Source organism: Malaclemys terrapin, chromosome 2 (assembly GCF_027887155.1).
Source record: "Malaclemys terrapin pileata isolate rMalTer1 chromosome 2, rMalTer1.hap1, whole genome shotgun sequence".
Lineage (NCBI taxonomy): Eukaryota > Metazoa > Chordata > Testudines > Emydidae > Malaclemys > Malaclemys terrapin.
The window spans coordinates 195,358,447-195,377,717 of NC_071506.1; the positions used below are offsets into that span (position 1 = coordinate 195,358,447).

Below are 19,271 nucleotides of genomic sequence, written 5' to 3' on the forward strand. Positions count from 1 at the left end.
ATGGAACAAAATATGAAGGATGAACTTTTGCTTCGTGTCTCCTCTCCTGAGGCTGGGCTAAGGGGCGGGCATTTTGCTGTCATGAGGTTCCGTTTCCCCCTTCTGAGGGATGGGATAGGTAAGTGGGAGGGGATCTGCCGTGTGTTAGGCTCTCTCTCGGAAGGGGCGGGGATAGGGTTTTTCTGTGTGTGAATGAGACATTTAAAATCTCCCTCGGTCACCGTGTCTGCCCTACTGGAGAGAGCAGCAGCCCCCGGCTTGGGGGAAAGTTCCTGCTCAGGCTGAGGGCTGCGCTGGGTGTGGGGGAGACTCACGGGCTCTTCACGTGCCCTCTGTGGCCCCGGCTCATTAGGAAGCATTTCCAGTGAACGGGCCACAGCTGCTGCTGCTGCAAGTATCCGGGGGGCAGCGGCTGAGGAGTAAGGACCCAGCCCAGCAAACAGCCTGGAGATGCAGAGGATGCAGCTTCTCCCCAGTCCCAAGGAGAGGAGCGAGCAGGTGTCCCTCTGCTCCTGGCCCCAGCCAGGTTCCTGCGGCAGTGAGGCAGGGTCCCAGGATGCTGGTAAATGAGGGTGGCCTGGGGGCGTGCTGGCCCTGGTCGCTCCTGAGGCTGGGGGTTTTACACGCTTAGCGGAACTGAGTAGACAGGGAAGATGTGGTTGCTCTGTTTACCCGCAAACCGCTCCCACATGTTCAGTACTTGGGATCTGAGCTCCTGCTTGCCCCTAGCCTCTCAAGCTGCCAGTGGGTCCCCCAACAACCCCCCTCCAGTCCGAGCCGCTTGTGTTCTGAGAGTGCATTGCACACCCTGCCCCAAATCCCTCCCACGTGCGTAGTGTGCTTGCACTGAATGCAGTGGGGGTAGGCAGCTGTGTGCAGCGGCATCGTGCACAACGAGGAAAGCTGTGTGTAAAAAGTCCCTCTTTCCCTCTGTGTCCCCTCTATTATCCCCACCTCCGAGCTGGGGGAGGGAGAGGAATTTCCTCCCTTCTGATATTATTCCAGAAAGTTTGCAATGTGGTTATGAGATCAATCAATTAGGATGATCGGAAGATACTCCCCTCTCCAACTGTTGGGAGTGACTTTTACTCTTGGGGGAGGAAGGACATTCTTTTTGTGTTTGGATTGCTCCTGGTTGCACCAAGTGACATTTATTGTCAGGATAGCTCCTGGACCTTCCTGCCTAGGCTCTGTTTCCCACCACTGATCCCCATCCAGTGCCAGAGAGGTGGAGCCAGGTTGAATGCTTCCTATACTCATTCCATAATATACAGGTGGACCTAATTAATGTTTAAGTGATCAGAGTGTGGGGTCAGGTATCAGCTCTCAGTTGGGGCAGCTTCTGTTGCCCTGCTTCTCCCCTGGTCAGATCCCTCCTGTTGTCTCCCTGGCTGTTGTTTGCAGGGCCCTGGTGGCCTGCTCTCCAGAGAGGAGTGACCCACCCCACCATTGCTACCATCCTTGGGTCTCCTGGCTAGTTGGTTGGCTGGCTGCAGCTGCTTCTGAGGCTGCTGCTGGTGTCCTGGAAGAAGAAGGGGAGCTGTGTGTGGAGCTGCTGCAGGACATTGTGGAGGGGGGTACTATTACTGGACTGAGTGATTGTATCTTCTCTGCTCCTGTGGTGGTGACTGCTGTTTTGTTGTGGAGAGTGGGGGGAGAGACTGAGGGTGCCAAGTCTACCCTGGCACCCTGGCCTGACTTCATAGAGGACCCCTTTCCTATACCCATCCCTTGATCCCCATGCCTGGTCAAGAGGTGCAGCATTGTGGTGGCTTAGCTGCTGGGGCCCTGATCTCAGTCTGGTTCCTGCCCTTGGTCCTGGTCCTGTTCCTGTTGTAGTTCCCATCCCTTCCTCTTCCCATGTCACTGCCGGCCCTGGGGTTGTCTTGTTTCCTTCTCCATTGACCACCCCCGAGAGGTGGTTTTTGTTTTCCTTTCTCCCTCTCTGTTAGGGACTGCCTTTCTCCCTCTGCTGCTGCCCCTTGTGCCTGGGATCAAGACAGGGTCTGCCCCGTTTGCCCATCTCTGTAGGCTAATTAAGCCTTAAGTCTTCAATGAGCTCCATGTTGGCATGAGGTTCTGTCCACATGGAAGTGAAGTCTACATTTCCCTGCACAAACCCCTGAAAGATGTAGAAAAACAAAACGAACTCAGAAATGCACCCTGAGAAATTTCAACATTGCCTATTATGATTAAATTATTGTATACAAAATTCAAATCCATCTTTCCTCTGTTTCCTTTCTTGAAGTGCAACATCTATGAACTTATCCATACAGTTTAAGTAGAATGAGTATAATGAACAAACCATTTTCTTTTTACTGATAAAGTAACTTGTAAAATACAGTATTGCATGTTAGAAAATTTCAAAATATTTTCCAGATCCTGTGAAACTTATTTCAATAAATGCTTTAATGGACAAGCTGCATCTAAAATATGCACAAAAACCATGGATTGAAACTCTGAAACTTGTACGTCTTTGCATGGTAAGAAATATCAGCAAGTTTGTTGGCAGCTGGATAAGATGAGGGTGTTTGACCAAAGGGCAAACAACAGAAATGTCTCTAACTAATCTGAAATTTTTCTGGGACTTTTTTTTTTTTTTCTTTCAAGGTGAAGCTTTTTCATGGAGCTTTCTTACACCTACGAAAGCCTGACTTCTGTTTATCTTACAATTGACATGGATACTTTAAAACAGTGCAGGGAGCTGCTTTCCATTAACTCTTTTGGGCCAAATGCAGGCCTTGTTTGATAATCTTAGCAACTTTCATAATACTTCTTAGTGGCTTGAGGTCTTCACTCAGTTTTTGACTTCAGTGGGAGTTGACCTCAGTAAAGAATGAGCGAGCCCTAAGGTTGTGACCCCACAAAGACTTAGACACATCCTTTGGGAGGTTGAGAGTCAGTTGGGAGGCTCCTACTTAGATTATCTTTTATAATTTTAACTTTTAAGGTACTAGTTGTTTTGGTTCTCCATGTTGGTTACTGTATTTAAGTGTCTCCTTGTATAAACAATGGTGGCTCCAGCATAGTCATGAACGCTGCCTAGAAAGAGCAAATCACATTTGTGTCCATGTCCTCCTTCGATGCTCTTTATTAATATTTAACTAAAATATCCACTTAACAAAAATGAGAACATAATTTTGCTGATTGATTTTGGAGGTCTTTAGGCAGTGCCTGCCAGCAAGGAGGCTTGGAGATCCTAATTTCTAATTAACGTCACATTTTCAAATAGAACTTGGCCCCTGATCCTGTAAATGCTTAAACAAATGCTTATTTAGTGCTCATTCATTTTTTACTCAGACACACTCTTGCTGATGCCAAGAACTCAATAAAGACTTCTGGACTGGCTCCTAGGAAGCCTGGTGAAAGTAGTTCAGATTATCAAACAAGGCCTGCATTTGGTCTAAAGAGTTTATGGATAGCAGTCCCTGTGCTATTTTAAGTACTTGGACTATAAGCTCTTTGTTCTCTGTACAGCACCTAGTACAGTAGGGTCCTGCTCCACAACTTGGGCTCGCAGGTGCTATGGTAATACAAATAATTAAAAAAGGCTTTATGTCAATTGCTACAGTGTGAGAGTGTCAGTCCATTTAGTTCAATGGGATTACTCTAGAGCCGGGTATTATTATTACTCCTATGCATAAAGTTACTCGTGTGTAAGAGTTTGCAGAATCAGAGCTGTGGTGAACTGCTTTCACCTCCATGTGAAATTACAGATTTCTTTTTGGTGTGAAATAGCTGCTGCTTTTATTTTGGATTGGGTTTGAATCTTTCTAATTCATACACCGAATCCAGGTTTTTTTTGACTGGTGATGTTTGAAATTATCTTTTTTTCCTCCCCTATTGTGCTAGGATAAACCACCTCGAGGTTCCATTAGTGTTACCCCACATCATCCTTTACTCTCTTGCTTGGAGAAGATACAGAGGACTTTAAATGGTAACAAGATGCAAGAAAATTCATAATCCATTGTTGAACATTCCATGAAATAGCTGTATCAGGGTGGAGGGAAGGTAGGAGGAGAGAGGAGTAGTGGTTGATTGGGCATGACCTCGATATGAATAGATGCTTCCAATCAGGATTAAGATTCTGTTGTGCTAAGAACTGTATAAACACAGAGGATAGACATTCTCTCTTGTATTATCTATACTAGTTAAATCATACTTTCTGAAACAAAATAATTGCCATTTTTTTTCTAGTACATTGAAATCTGATTAAATAATTTCCCCTTTTCAGCTAAATCTTTGTCTACTGTGATGAGCAGATTGGAATTTTTATCCAAACAAAGGGGGTAAGTTTGTTTATGCGTTAAATGTAAATGAAACTGAACTACCTCAAATCCAGTGAGAATTACCAGATGGATGACTTAACATTTTGTGAACTTTCTTGGATTGGCATTCTAATGGGCTATGTTATGTGGAACAAAAAGAGGATACGTAACTGTGTCCTCTTTAATGAGTTATTTGTGGCATTCTTAGAAGTGGTTGTTCTGGTGGGGTTGAGGAAGCCATGCGAGGACTAAGGTAAATATTTGCTAAACACATTAATAATGCAAATCACAGAAGAGAAGACCAAAAGTACGTTCTCTAGTTCGATAGTTTTCCTTGGCTTAGCATCTGATTAGCTATTTTAGAGCGGTAAACATTTCCAAATAAAATAAACTGGCCTTCTTTCTTCACACAACAAAACTTCCAGGTATATGATGCTTTTTCCTTTTCTGTAGGTTGAAATCTCACATAAGTCCCAATGGGACAGCTTGCTATTTAACATCAGACATGTTCTATGTAGAAGTTCAGTTGGAGAAAGATGGAAAGGTGATAGATGTAAAATTGGCTCACCCTGGAGAAGCTCCTGTGGTAAAGTTGATCTGTTTTCTTTTTTTTATCATGTGTAACAAAACATAATCTTGTTTTTATGGCTTTTTTCTGAAAGTGACTCATAACGGGATCTTTGTAACTGGCTGGAAAAACACCAAATAAGATACTTCTCTGCTATTGAACAAACTTCCATTTGACTGTTACACTAGCTGGCATAAATATACCTGTATACCTAAATGTATTGATAATGTTTGTCTAGTTCCTATAAGACAAGAGTCCACATAGCAATTGGTATTTCTTGGAATCCTTTTTAGCATTTTAAAGGACAGTGATTCAACAGGTAGGCAGGCTGAGCTATTCTCCTAGTTAAATGCAGTACAAAAACATTATCTTACATCTTCACAGTACTATAGTGTGTTGTAGGGAGCTCTTGTGAGTTTGTTAAAATTCTACCACCAAGCATAAGGGAAGAGGGGTGATTTCTCTGCTTCTTACTTCCTCTTTAAATATTGCTACATCCAGACCTTCCCCCAGATATCTATCCCTTCTTAAAGCCCTACAAAAGTTATGTTCAACATACTAAATATATTCCTCAGGTGCTAAGAATTCCAGTGAAGTGCAGTTTAATATGTATTCCCAGAGGGGGTATTTTAATTATTGTGAGAATTTCTCAGACATTCTTCAATACATGTGCACACATTCCTGCTAATGGGGATTATTACAGGGGAATTTTTTTTTTCTCTCCTGGGAGTTCCTTGTTAAAATAGTGATAGAACCATCACTGTGTACTAAAAGCATTGGTGCTGCTGTTTGTTATTAGGCGAAACAACCTGGAGGGTAAAGTGTGGAGAAACTTGTGCTGCCACTGCCAGTGCTGCTGTTCTGTGGCTAAATGGAAGTGTGGAAGACTTCAGGGTAGTCAGCCCAAAAATCTGAAAAGAATACAAATGAACTCAAAATAAACTGGAACAAATGTGTCTCGCGAGGAAAATCTGTCATTTATGATGGGTTATCGTATTAAGAATGGAAGTACATATTCGGAGAACCGCACCACAATAGTTGCCAAGAAAAAAACTAGCAAATGGATTTTAGAAATAGAATTTATCAAATAACTTATCTTGGGTAGTTGTCAGTCACACTGCCATTCTCTTTTCCTAGTATTCTTGTATTAAGATTCTGGCATAACTAACTATATAATATGACTTTGATTTCTGTGAGGAAATTTTGTTGAGTAAAATAATGAACAATGATATTGTCACCAGTAAAATGTTTACAGAGGTATTTCATAAAGGGTGCTAGAAAAGTCTGACCTTTTTATTTATTTATTTTCTCTAGGTTTGTGATGACCTAGTGCAGCTTCTAAGGTATAGACTTGCTTAGAATTCCTTGGCTGATTGGAAGGGAATTATTTAATAGTCCTGAACCTATTATGAAAATAATTTCTGAAACATTTAAATTAGCATTGTATTTTAAAGGGAATAGTACAAGAGTTTTCTCTTCTAAATATCCTAATATCAGGAAGCTACATATTGCTGAAAACTTGATTTTTTTTTAAAATAATTTTATATTTTTAAGTATGAAACCAGAAAGTGATTGATAAGAAAGAAGAAATTAAAACAATGTCCTTGTTTAAACATATCTATATTAAAAATCCGCTTTAATGCTTCATATTAGAAGGCTTTTTTGTTTTTAATTCTTTATAGTCTGTAAACTAAAGGGGAGGCAATACAAACACAGCTTAGAAAATAACTGCAGGGAAAAGATATGTTCACTTCTGGAGTAACTGCTTGTGTAAGCAGATGCGGCTCCATTAAATTTAACTATGTGTATTGGCTCTTTCTATCAGCTGAACACATGTAATATGTGTGTTTATCTTATAAGGACTGCAGGGCTACATAACACAATTTAAACCCTTCTTTATTAAAGAGTGGACAATACATATAAAATTGTACAAACTGGTTTTTGGCTAGTAATGAAACATGGATTCTTGCAATAATATTTGGAAAAACATTTTTATATAGATTAGCTTTTGTTGTATTCAGACCCTGAACCTACACTCCCTCGATTTCTCCCCCCCCCTTTTTTTCAGTTCTTCATCAATCTTCTCTGTGGCAGTGCAAATAAATCAGAATAATCGGTTTCTTTTTCATCATGTAAAGGGGAGAAAGGGTCTTCACATTCCCACTAGTGATATTTCTAGAGGATTTTGTGCAATGGATTTAAATATTCTTATGCCAAAATTTTCTTGACCTGTCTAAACATTTCCTGTTCAAAAAGTGACCATTTTAAAGACCAGCTGAAAAGTTCATTAGATTTTAAAATATACTTAAAAAACAAATTTGGTCAACTGCTCTTTCCAATGAGTATATTTCAGTGGCTGTGGTACCTCACAAGTTTTTTACTGGAATAAAAAGGACAAGGATGGGTGAGAAATGGACAGAGGTATTCTCTTTCTTCCTTCTACCTGAGGACCTGCATTGCACATTGGTCATCTTAAACACTATTTGTCTCAAACTGAATGATTAGCATCTCTAATTTCATACATATAGCTAGCTGAGATCAAAACTTTCTTTTTCTCACTCACCTTTGGTAGTAGTAACTTTATAAAGTGCATCAAATGTTTTTGCTCCCAATTATGATCTTAAAAGGTGATGTGTAGTTACAATATGTACTGATAAGGGGGAAAGTATACTAAACCACCCCATTAGAGTATACCATTCAATCTAACTCCATCTCAGATATTCATTACTTTATGGTCTTTAATTGGCTAATGGTGGACCCTATTAAGTAGTATTACATTTAATGTAATGAAACTTCTCCATTTTTATAACATCTTACATTTGTGGGCCTCAAACCACTGGTGAAATAAGATTAACAAATGTGCCTGTGAAGTACGGAAGTATTGCTATCCCCATGTTTTAGATGGGGAAAACTGAGGCAGAGATAAATTAAATGGTTTGCTTAAGTTTCTGGTTGGAGAAAGAATTTGGTCTGGTGGTGAAGTCAGGAGATTCAGAGTCATGTTCCTGGCCCTAACGCTGACTTGTTGTGTATCCTTGGGCAAGTTGCTTATCCTCTGTGTTTCAACTTACCCATTCAGACTGTTTTAAAAATTTGTCTATTTCACAGGGGTGTTATGAGATCTAGTGTGACTAGCGAACCTGGAGATCTTTTGATGAAAGAACTATTTATGGGTTCATTGTATTATGGGGGAGTGTAGTGCACGACTAACTGTATTGAAATGTCAAGAAGTGCTGTTCCTAGCTGATAAGTTACATCTCCAGCTGTCAGATATGTATACCGTGCCTGTTGATTGCTTTCAGTGATGCATACTTAAGTAATGTCAAATTTAATTGCATTGCTTTGTGCCTGAGTCAAGTCACATTTCCTGATATATTCTTTAAAAAAAAAAAAAAAAAAAATTCTTAACAACGTTGTGAAATGCTAAATATTACAACCAGGTTTACGTCACTGTCTCTATGCACTGTATGAAATCTTTCCACCTCACTATATAAAGCTGTATGGTGTGTTTCATTCATTTTTTGGTATTTTGGCTGTAATAATTTGTTCTTTATTGTTAGGATGAAGAATTATGATGCCTTTGGAAAGATTCTAGAAGGCCTGTTAAATCTGTATCAAATTCCAGGAAATAGGTTGTATCTCTTAAATATAATTAGCTTTTATTTGTCAATTATTTAATTCTTAATAATCCGTATTCTCTTTCCTAGTGACATGAAAGCTAAGGTATATCTTGCCTTGCAATCTTTGGAAAAAGATCTCTATTCAATGTCCCTTCTGTACAGGTAATCTTGAGTACATAGTGCCTTTGATTTTATTCTTTTTGCAATATGAAATTATGAAATTGGTATAATAGACTTGCTCACAGCAGTATACATGGATATTGGGTTTTCTCCCAATGGGAAGCTAGAAATCTCTGCCATGGTGCCATCTGCTCTTGGTGCAGTCTTTCTAGGGGTCCCAGCTTTCTAGGGAACCTCAGGAGGTCATCTAATCCAACCCCCCCGCTCAAAGCAGGACCAACCCTAACTAAATTATCCTAGCCAGAGCTTTGTCAAGCCAGGCCTTAAAAACCTCTAAGGATGGAGATTCCACTACCTCCCTAGGTAACCCATTCCAGTGCTTCACCACCCTCCTAGTGAAATAGTTTTTCCTAATATCCAACCTAGACCTCCCCCACTGCAACTTGAGAGCTTTGCTTCTTGTTCTGTCATCTGCCACCACTGAGAGCACCCTAGCTCCCTCCTCTTTGGAACCCCCCTTCAGGTAGTTGAAGGCTGCTCTCAAATCCCCCACTCCCGCTCTCTTCTCTTCTGCAGATTAAATTAGCCCAGTTCCCTCAGCTTCTCCTCATAAATCATGTGCCCCAGCCCCCTAATCATTTTCGTTGCCCGCCGCTGGACTCTTTCCAATTTGTCCACATCCTTTCTTCTGTGGTGGGGGGGGGGAGAGTGGGGTACCCAAAACTGGACACAATACTCCAGATGTGGCCTCAGCAGTGCTGAATAGAGGGGAATAATCACTTTCCTCGATCTGCTGGCAGTGTTCCTACTAATGCAGTCCATTAGCCTTCTTGGCAGCAAGGGCACACTGTTGACTTGTATCCAGCTTCTTGTTCACTGTAGACTCCACTGCAGAACTGTGATTTAGCCAGTTCGTCCCCAGCCTGTAGCAGTACATGGGATTCTTCCATCCTAAGTGCAGGACTCTGCACTTGTCCTTGTTTAACCTCATCAGATTTATTTTGGCCCAATCCTCCAATTTGTCTAGGTCACTCTGGACCCTATCTCTCCCCCCCAGTTTACTGTCCTCTGCGAACTTGCTGAGGGTGCAATCCATCCCATCATCCAGATCATTTAATGAAGATGTTGAACAAAACCAATCCCTGGGGCACTTCGCTTGATACCAGCTGCCAACTAGACATTGAGCCGTTGATAACTACCCGTTGAGCCCGATGGTCTAGCCAGCTTTCTGTTCTCCCTCCTTTGTAGTTGGGTTTGCTTTCTTTATTGGTCGCAGCTGTGGGTGCATGCCGCCACAACTGGCAGTTCTAGCAGACGTGTGGGGGTGTGGTCATCTGATTGCCTATAAGTGGAAAAGACTCTTCTCCCTTCTGCCTATGCTCAGTAAAGCGTTTGTAAACCCCATTTGTAAACCCTTATGGCCAAAGCCAAGCCTTGGCTAGTGAAGATTACTTCTCTTGACAGAAAACTGGCATTTCTATCCAAAATTCTTGCTCAGTGTTGTAACCAGAAGGCTTATGGTTGTAATGACAGGTACCATTTCATTATCCTCGGGTTTGCCTCTTTCATTACATTCAGTCAGTGCAAGGGGCCATGATCGGTAACTAATATGAATTGGTTTCTTAGGAGCTAGTACTGTGGTCTCTCTATCACTCACTTGTCGGCCAAGTATTCCTTTTGTATCGCCAAGTATACCTTCTTGTGAGGAAAGAGTTATCAGGTGTCCTCCTCCATCTACCTCTTGGGAAAGACTACCTCTCGTCCTACCTCTGATGCATCTATTTGCAATATGAATTGCTTCTCGAAGTTTGGAAATACAACACTGGGTGTCTGTAGAGTATGCCCTTTCATTCTTAAAAGGCCCTTTCCCAGGTGGGCACCCATAAAACCTGTCTTAGGGGTTGTCCCTGGTTAGATCAATTAGCCGGACTGCTATGTTGTTGAAATGTGGTATGAACTGACAGTAGTAGCCAGCTATACCTAGGGAGGCCCAGACTTGGCAGTGAGGGTCTTGTAGGCCTGTAAGGCATGAATCTTATCCACCAATGGGCAGATTTATTGTCCGCCAACCATGTGCCCTAGATAACGGGCTTCCTGTTTTCTTATCGTGCATTTAGCGGAGTTAGCCATTAACTTGACTTCCCTCAGGGACTGGAGAATGGAGGCTACCTTATTCAGATGGGAATCCCAATTCTTGCTATAAATGACTGTCATTCAAGTACACTACCACATCAACTGTTGAAAAGTAGCTGCTTTCCCATGTAATCTGGCGGGCGTTGTCTTAAAATGAAATATGCCAAGCAGCATAGAAAAGCGGTCTTCTCCTGAGAGTCCGGCCTTAAGGGGATCTGCTAGTACTCCTTCATCAAATCCAGAGTGGTAATGTACTAGGCTTCTCCCAACCAATGTAAGAGTTCATCTACCCATAGCATGGGGTAGGCATCAGATTTTGGAACTGTCTTCACCTCTCTGAAGTCTATACAGAAACGCGGTGAGCAGACTGGCTTTAGAATCCGCACAATAGGACTCCTCCAGTCACTTTGGGATTCCTCTATTACCCCAAGTTCTAACATGGTCTTGAGCTCTTTCTTGATGGTTCCCCTCAATTTGTTGGGGATTGGTCAGAGCCCTTCCTGTATTACTTTAACAGGTTCTATATTAATGTGACGGTGGGGCATGGACATCTTTGTGGGGTGATGCTGAGAATACTTTTGGAAAAGCGGCCACCAGTTGGAATGCCTGTTCCTTTTGCTTCAGGTTTAGGCTCTCTGAGGGGCACTGAGCTTTCTTTTAGATAGTCAGTCATTAATTTAGGGTACCAATTCTGGTTCCTCAGCATGATGAAGAGGTTTGCCCTGTCTCTCCAGGGCTTCAGCAAATTTACATGGTAAACTTGTTCCTTTCCTCCCTCTTCTCCCCCCCCCCCCCCTCCGGTTGTCTGATTAAATAGTCCATGGTTCCTACCTTCTTTATCACTTTATAAGGACCTTGCCACTTGGCCATTAGCTTTGATTCAGAGCTTGGAAGTAGTAGTAGAACTCTGCCTGGCTGGGAGGCATGCATTTGTGCCCCTTTCTTATGTTGTTCCTATGCTTCTCTGAGGTTTTCTCTAGCCTATACCCCCATAAACTCCAATCACTCCCATAACTTTAAGACAGAATTGTACTATGTTTCCAGCTCTTGGAGCCTGGCTTTTCCATGTTTCCCATACCAGGTCTCGTATGCCTGTTGCCCAGATAGCCGTTTGCGTGGTGATGCTTGAGGTATTTCCCTGATGGTGGAGAGTAGGGTCAAGAGTAGTTGGTCCCAATGTCAAGGGCCTGGATATCGAATTCCTTGAGCATTTTCCTGAGTGTCTGATTAAATGTTTCCACTAGGCCATCCATCTCCGGATGGTACACAGATGAGCATAATGCTTTGACTTTCAGTAGTTCCCAGACCTCTCTGATCAGCCAGGGTGTGAAATTTGTTCCCTGGTCTGTCAGGATCTCTTTGGGAATCTCTACCCATGTGAAGATAGCGATAGTCTTGGCATTCGTTCACTGGAGTGGCATAGCTGCCAGGTAGTAGGTGGCATAGTCTACAATAACAAGTATATGTTAGTGTCCAAAGGCACTCTTCTGTAGGGGATCTATAAGCAGAGCCAGTGCTAGGCATAAGTAGATTAAGCAATTGCTTAGGGCCCCGAGCGTCTTAAGGGGCCCCCCAAACTTGCCTGTTTTAGTATTGTGTGTGTTGGCGGGGCAAACATATTCCTGCTTAGGGCCCCCAATAGATTAGCAGAGGCTCTGCCTATAAGATCAGTTCCTACTCATTCAAATGAGGTCTCCACCAAAGGAAGGGATACTAGTAGAGCCTGCTGGACTTGCTTAGTGGCCACTAATTTAGCATTTGGGGTATGATGCACAGAAATTCTTGACTTCTTATCTTGTCCTGCACATGGTGGTGGGGGTGTGTGTGTGTGTGTGTGTGTGTGTGTGTGTGTGCTAAATTTAGACGCTTGCGATGATATACTTGGGGTATTAGTAGTTCCGTCCATATCTCCTGCGCTTGCTTGTCCTGGTCTACTCAATACAACAAGTCTGCCTTAAAGGCAAAATGGGGATATTCCTGTGTCCTCAGGGGATCCACCCTTTCATAGTCTATCACTGCTACTTGTCCATAGCAGTAACAGGTTATCGAGTCTGTCCTTTCGTTTTCTAGCAGCTTGGAGGAAGCATCCTCCTTCCAACTTTCACTAGGCCTTTGTTCCTGTGTAGGTTGGGGCAAGAGGCTGGTGGGATGCTTAAAATGGTGGGTCTGCTATTTCAGGGAAATCTTACCCAGAGACCCTGAGAGGGCCGCCTTTTAACCTATCCTGTCCGCCTTTTAACCTATCCTATCCAGTCAGCTGCCTGTGTTCTCCTGTGGTTTGCCCAATAAGGCCATCCTGACTTGTTCATAGTTCTGGGCACTGCATTGTCAAGTCTGCTGCCTGGACATCCCCAATGAGGAGTGGAGCAAGCTGATTGCCCACGGGGCTGGGGGCGATTGAGAGGCCATGGCCACCCTTTCAAAAGTTACTAAGAATGACTCTGGGTCATCGTTTAACATTTTAATAATAATAATAATGGAGATATCCCATCTCCTAGAACTGGAAGGGACCTTGAAAGGTCATCGAGTCCAGCCCCCTGCCTTCACTAGCAGGACCAAGTACTGATTTTGCCCCAGATTCCCAAGTGGCCCCCTCAAGGATTGAACTCACAACCCTGGGTTTAGCAGGCCAATGCTCAAACCACTGAGCTATCCCTCCCCCTGGATTGGAATGGCTCCCCTGAAGTGTGGGAGACACATTTCCTCTATGGGCGGAGCCCTGAGTAGCAGCAGTTGGTAGTAGTTCTGCCATCTGTTGCTACAACTGTTGCTGGTGTGGTGCCATCTGTTCAAACAGTTGTTGCTGTGTCTGCTGTTCTGAGTCAGCCAGCCATTGCTGGAGCTGATTTACCTCCATACCTCGTGTGTATATAAATATATAACTACTTTTTAAGCTTCCCTCTTCTGCAGGGACAGTTGAGGTCAATCCCCAATTCTGGTACCACATTGTTGACTGCCCTTGGTGCAGTCTCTCTAAGGGTTCCAGCTTTCTTCGACCCTGGTCCCCTTCAATTTGCCTCCCATTAGACCTGTCCATAAATTAACCTAAATTGAGTCTATCAGCCCTTAAACTCCAGGTTTGCAGTTGTCTTTTGTCTCCTTTGTCCAGTTTCTTAGAGGCAGCCTGGTGTGAGACTGTTGCCCCTCCGCTATCTCAGACACTCAGGGTGTGACCTGCATGCTAGCAGCCCAGGTTGGGAGCTACAAGAGCAAAGCATTGTGAGGCACCCAAGATTTCAGGGCAGGTGGTGATGCAATTCAGACCAATGAAGAGTTGCACCCCAGCATGTGACTGAGCCTCCTTTCTGGGAGCCCTGAAAATTGAAGATACTATTCTGGAGACTTGTCTACTTAACTAGCTTCATCAAATAAGGTCCTGCTGTAATGTGAGAACATACAATTAGACTATTTTTGCATAGTGTTTCCTTATTAAGAATGGCCATTTCTTTTTGAGCTAACATGCCATGTCCTCACTAGTCACAAATCTGTCAGCAAATATTCTGAGCAGTTAACTGTGAATTGATGAGTAAGCTATTTGTACAGCTGAGTAGATCTTTCAGCCTGTTACCATTTTGCAGCTCATTATTTAATACTTGCACTACATGTGGGTTGATGTGTGAGAGTCTCACTTGAGTTCCAGTTTATCCAAGTCACTTATTCATACTTCCTCCCACCTTGCCCTTGCAGTAGTCTGTCTGTCATTCCAGTATTTTCATCACCACGCCCTTTAGAGCCAGGGGTGTACAAAACCAAAACATGTCAAATTTTAAATATGCAGCAAGCCTAGACAAGGGAGCAGAGAGGGCCCCAGCTGAAGCTGGAAATCCAAGCATTAAGACTGTGCATGATGAGAGACATAGGGCAGTAGTGAGTTGCCTGAGAGAGAATTTCTGGAAACTACCATAGAACTGCACAAAACCTAAAGCCAAGGCAATCAAAAGAGAAGAGAGAATATTTAATGGAATGAAATGGCTTTATATTGATTTAAATAGCACTGTCACTCTAGAACCACTGATCAGTGTGTATTTTGTAAAAAATTAGAACACAGGATGTAAACAGAGTTACTGAAGTACTTCATGGAAAAGCAGGACACCTTGTGCAAAGAACTGGAGGTAATTTTTTTGTTTAGATTTAAGAAAACAACCCCCCCTCCCCAATTTGAGTAAACTGTGTACCCACAGCAAAGATCCTTCAGTTCTGAGCTGCATCATTAGCTATATTTATTAATTGTATTGAAGTAATGCCTGACAGGGGTTCTGTATTCCCAAGCACTGTACATTTACAGTAATGGAAAGATGCTCTGGGGACCATAGAGCTAGCAATATATTCCAGCAGCCTGATATCATACCAGCTTAAAAACCGTGCTAGTAACTTTCTGATGTCATGTGGGGAATTTTGGGAGTAACTATGAAACTCTCCATAGTTGCAAAAGAGATACTGTTGCTTGCCTAAAAGGGGGACTAACTTGAACTGATGGGTTTTAGCACCTTGTTCTAGATCATCATAAATTTGTAGTCAACAGGGGCCTTGGGCTTTAACTCTCAGAATTCAGACATTTTTCACAAAATGTATCTTCAATACACACTTTTGCTATGCTGAGCCACATGAAAGTCCCTTGTCTATGTATTATTGCTTTCTTTCCTCCCCAGGGCAGATGAGTTAATTTTTAAGAAACTTTGCCTATTTGTGTATTCCAGTTGGATGTTATTTCCAAATTCTAACATTTAAATACAAGTATTAAGAAGAGAGATTAAAATATTGCTAAATTAAGTCTTTTCCAGTCTGAATATGAGGCTATATAACAATTGAAGTATAATATACCTTTCAAAAGATTAAATTAAATTGATTCTATACACTTTTCTCATTGAGATTTTAGTAGTAAAATATAATTCAACACTATAATGACTTGAAAATTACTTACAAATATAATTTGTTTTTACATTTGCGCCCAGTTCTCTCAAGGATTTTTTTTCTTGCCAGCTCAAAATTGATGTTTTGTAGTAAGCAATTGTAATTTTTAATTCTACTTCAGGAACCCCTATGAACATTGAATATTATCTATCTCCATATCAAGTTCTGGAAGAAGAGCTGAATCCTGGTAAAAATGGATAAACAGTAAAAATTAAAATAGTGTTAGCTTATTTTTTTGAACTGAAATTTAGTTTTTACAATTGTAGTCTGAAAAGAATCCAGTGTACTTAAAGGGTGAACTCACTTGGTGCAGTAACTATCTTTCTACAATACGAGTTTCCTTTTGAGCAGAAGATCGCTAAATGGAATTGGGAACAATTTAAGGTTTCACTACATCCAAGTTCATATGCAAGATGGTTCCTTGTAAGTGGAACAACTAGAATGACATTTCTGTATCCTTTGGTTCTTCATGATTGGCACTAAGGTGGGAACAAATTAATTTGTAAACTGCTTGTTTAGCAGAGTCCAGAAAGATGCATACAGTTTGTGGCAAACAAAGCCCTGTGATGCACTTATTTAATGCAGGGACATGATTGTTCAGGAAACTGGAGACTTTGCCACTTCTAGGTTGCTGGTACTAATTAAGACCTGCATGGTAGCAACTAAAAGTCATTCAGTGACCTGTGTGAAATGAACTGGTGGATCTTTGGTTCTTAATGAAGACATGCTCATGTCACAAAAGAGCGTCCGCTATGATGGTCAAACTGGCATCTTTGGCAATCTGGGTTAAGGCAATCTTTGGCTAGGTGATGGAGATCTTGCATTGTAGCTGTCTAGGTTGTGCCTGCACTATAGATGACTGGAAGACACCAGGCCTTCTAGTCTGGCACCTTTCACCAGCAGTATGTTCATCTATATTTTCATAAGGGGAAAAAAAAATGCACTGACTCATACCTGTCTTCTTTCTTCCCTCAGGCTCCCAAGTATGTGGAACAAAAGTATTTGTAACTGTTGGAAGTTCAAACACAACACACAAACTTCCCATTTCCCCATTAATTGTGGATTCTCAGGCAGGAGATGGGTGAGATTCAAAGGCATTATTGACATTTCTGAACATATAAATGGATTTTCAAATCAAATGACATTGACATCATTTGTATTGATCCTATGATCATATAATGGAGATGCAAACCCACTGTTAGACGAGCAACACTACTGTATTGACAGCATTATCCCTCTTGGGAATACTCTGCATAATCAGATGACTGTTTTCCCAAAAGAGTTTAAAATTATGTCCAAGTTTATATTAACTGTATGAGTTCCATGGGATCATAAATCTTAAGATCAGAAAGGACCAATGAGATGATTTTGTTTGACCTCCTGTACAACATAGACCATAGAACTTCATCCAGCAATTCCTGCATCAAGCTCCTAACTTTAAATATCAATTAAGTGTATTGTAATTAAATTGTGTAACATTTTAAACTGTTTGCATGACCACTCCTAGGACAGCATCATTTAATCTGATTGCCTGAACAGGTAATACAAGGGGTAGGCTTGAGGGGAAACTCCCCTCTTAACCACACTGCACTGATTTATAGCTAGAATCTTGCCTGTTTTTTTGTGGCTCACCTTCCTTCTCTATCAGTCTTCATATAGACTTTGCTTTATGACATCTGGTCTATACTTGCATTTTCCAGAGGGAGATTTTTCTTGAGGTGGGAAGAGAATCATCTATACCATATGTGTGTCTTCATTTTACCCTGGGCACTAAGAATCCTTGTCACACCAGTGTCTTCTTTAACAAGCTTGCCTTTCTACCCTTTTTTCCTCAGCAACCCTGCTTTTTTACCACTGACTGATGAACTCAGCATGGATTTGTCAGCTTGCTTTTTCTTGATGTTTCATCAGCCTTTTCCTATGTCCTCATCCAGTATTCAAGAGATACAGAAGCTTACAGGCATGTTTAATTATCTGTAAGATTAAATATTTTTGAGTATTCTACATAGCTTGTTTCCTTTTTACCTCCCTCATGCTAATTTTGCAGGAGATGTGTCCAGATTTTCTACCTTCTCTGTGAAAGAAAATCCTCTGATTAGTATTCCTATCAGCTCAGATGTGATTAGCACATTATTAATGTGCTATCATGTAAATGTGACCTGACATTGGAAAATAATATGTAGAGGACCGAGAATAGATGATATAAGGAGGAAGAATAGCCTTGTGAATAAGGCACTGGACTGGGACATGAGACATCAAGATTTAATATGAAGCTATGATAGACTTCCTGGTGAAGTTTCTGTGTATCAATTCCCAATCTGTAAAATTGGGGTAAACACTTCCCTATCTTCTTTATGATGACTGTTGGCTTGTAAAAATTGAATGAACATTTTCCATGTCTCATGAATAACTACAAATCAATCCAGAAATACTAATCTAAAAATTACCTGGCTTTAGGAATTTCAATTGATGGACTGAAGCTAGCTTCTCTTCATGCATTGATTGTTCAATTTACCTTTAATGATGAGTACAAGGAAGATTTGGCCATGAATAATTCTTGTTTCTTTGTGGTATGTATGTTCTGACTTTTGATACATGCAAGTCATTTTGCTCTTATTCTTTGTCTGCATTTATGTGGTTAAGTAAACACTTCTTGTATGTCAGTAAGCAATGCCAATATTCAGGAATTCTGACATAACTGAATGCCCATCAGGGAGTATATTATTCCAATTTTTTTAACTCTGTCAACCCCCTTACTTTTAAATAATTTAAGGCAATTTGACACCTTTATAAAGGTGATATTGTTTTGTGTGTAGTAACTGGAGTCATATCAATTGTATGTGGTGGTGGTGGTGTGTTTTAAAGCATTTAGCCTAAGTAAATTTGTCTACCACTTTCCCTCTAATTCCTTCAAAAGCAGAATTTGTTAGTGACTAGTCTCAAATCTGAGATTCTCCAGTATATCCAAGATGCTTCCGCGGTAGATTTTCAGTTTTAAAATCTTTAGCATAGATCATGTCACTCCATTTTAAATCTGATTAAAAATGGAATTCCTTACTGCATAACAGTAAGAGTAGTGAATTTACTATTTGTTATAGTCTTTATTACAATGAGTGGCAGAAAGAATGTAAAAAATTAGTCACTCCTTTAGTTAATCGGATTATACATAAATTTAACTGATTTCTTTTTGAAATGTTTTTTTCTGTGTTTTTTGTTTTGTGGTACATAGTGGTTAAAAACAATAGTTTCATAGTTAGTATTATGATAGCCTCAGTCTAGGAGCTATTTTGCATATTTAGAAATTACTTGAAAATAACCTTAAATATAAATTTTAAAGACTGCTGAGGTTAAGTAATGGTGTAAGATGTTGGCAGGACAGCCCTGGTGGGTGAAAGCCACTGTTTATCTACAAAGCAGTGGCAGGGCAAATTTCCCACATCCATCTGCTTTGCTAGCATTCCTTAATTCTGAAAGGGGGACGGGGGCAGTGGGAGAAGAGGGCACTTCCCCTACAGATAACAGGGATAACTACATGGCCCATGTAGTTCTTGGTCTCTGCACTGTGGCTGTTTTGCAGGGCAATGGTGGGTGAGTTTTTATAATGTGATAGCTGCAACGGAGACCCACCAAAGTCCTCCTCTTTAGAGACCA

The 19,271-nt window shown here is 41.4% G+C and overlaps 2 protein-coding genes across 2 annotated transcripts in view; both read left to right on the top strand.

The window, feature by feature from the left end:
- Positions 1–17,609, top strand: LOC128831304 (mediator of RNA polymerase II transcription subunit 1-like). The gene is made up of 11 exons (XM_054017620.1): positions 1–118; positions 2,380–2,483; positions 3,853–3,937; positions 4,235–4,289; positions 4,722–4,854; positions 6,151–6,179; positions 8,397–8,618; positions 14,751–14,821; positions 15,742–15,807; positions 16,596–16,701; positions 17,456–17,609. The coding sequence occupies exons 1-7, from the start codon at positions 1–3 to the stop codon at positions 8,512–8,514; spliced, it is 642 nt and encodes a 213-aa protein (XP_053873595.1). The 3' UTR covers positions 8,515–8,618; positions 14,751–14,821; positions 15,742–15,807; positions 16,596–16,701; positions 17,456–17,609.
- Positions 17,029–19,271, top strand: part of LOC128832745 (mediator of RNA polymerase II transcription subunit 1-like) — an 11,520-nt gene continuing 9,277 nt past the window's right edge. Inside the window, exons 1-2 of the mRNA XM_054020334.1 lie at positions 17,029–17,072; positions 18,078–18,190. Coding sequence (XP_053876309.1) covers positions 18,167–18,190 — 24 coding nt within the window. The 5' untranslated portion in view covers positions 17,029–17,072; positions 18,078–18,166. The remainder of the gene's footprint in view (positions 17,073–18,077; positions 18,191–19,271) is intronic.

Coding starts and splice junctions, on each gene's coding strand:
- LOC128831304 (XM_054017620.1), top strand. CDS start 1: ATGGAACAAAATATGAAGGATGAACTTTTGCTTCGTGTCTCCTCTCCT. Junction 119..2,379: donor CCTTCTGAGGGATGGGATAG/GTAAGTGGGAGG, acceptor AATATTTTCCAG/ATCCTGTGAAACTTATTTCA. Junction 4,855..6,150: donor ACCCTGGAGAAGCTCCTGTG/GTAAAGTTGATC, acceptor TATTTTCTCTAG/GTTTGTGATGACCTAGTGCA.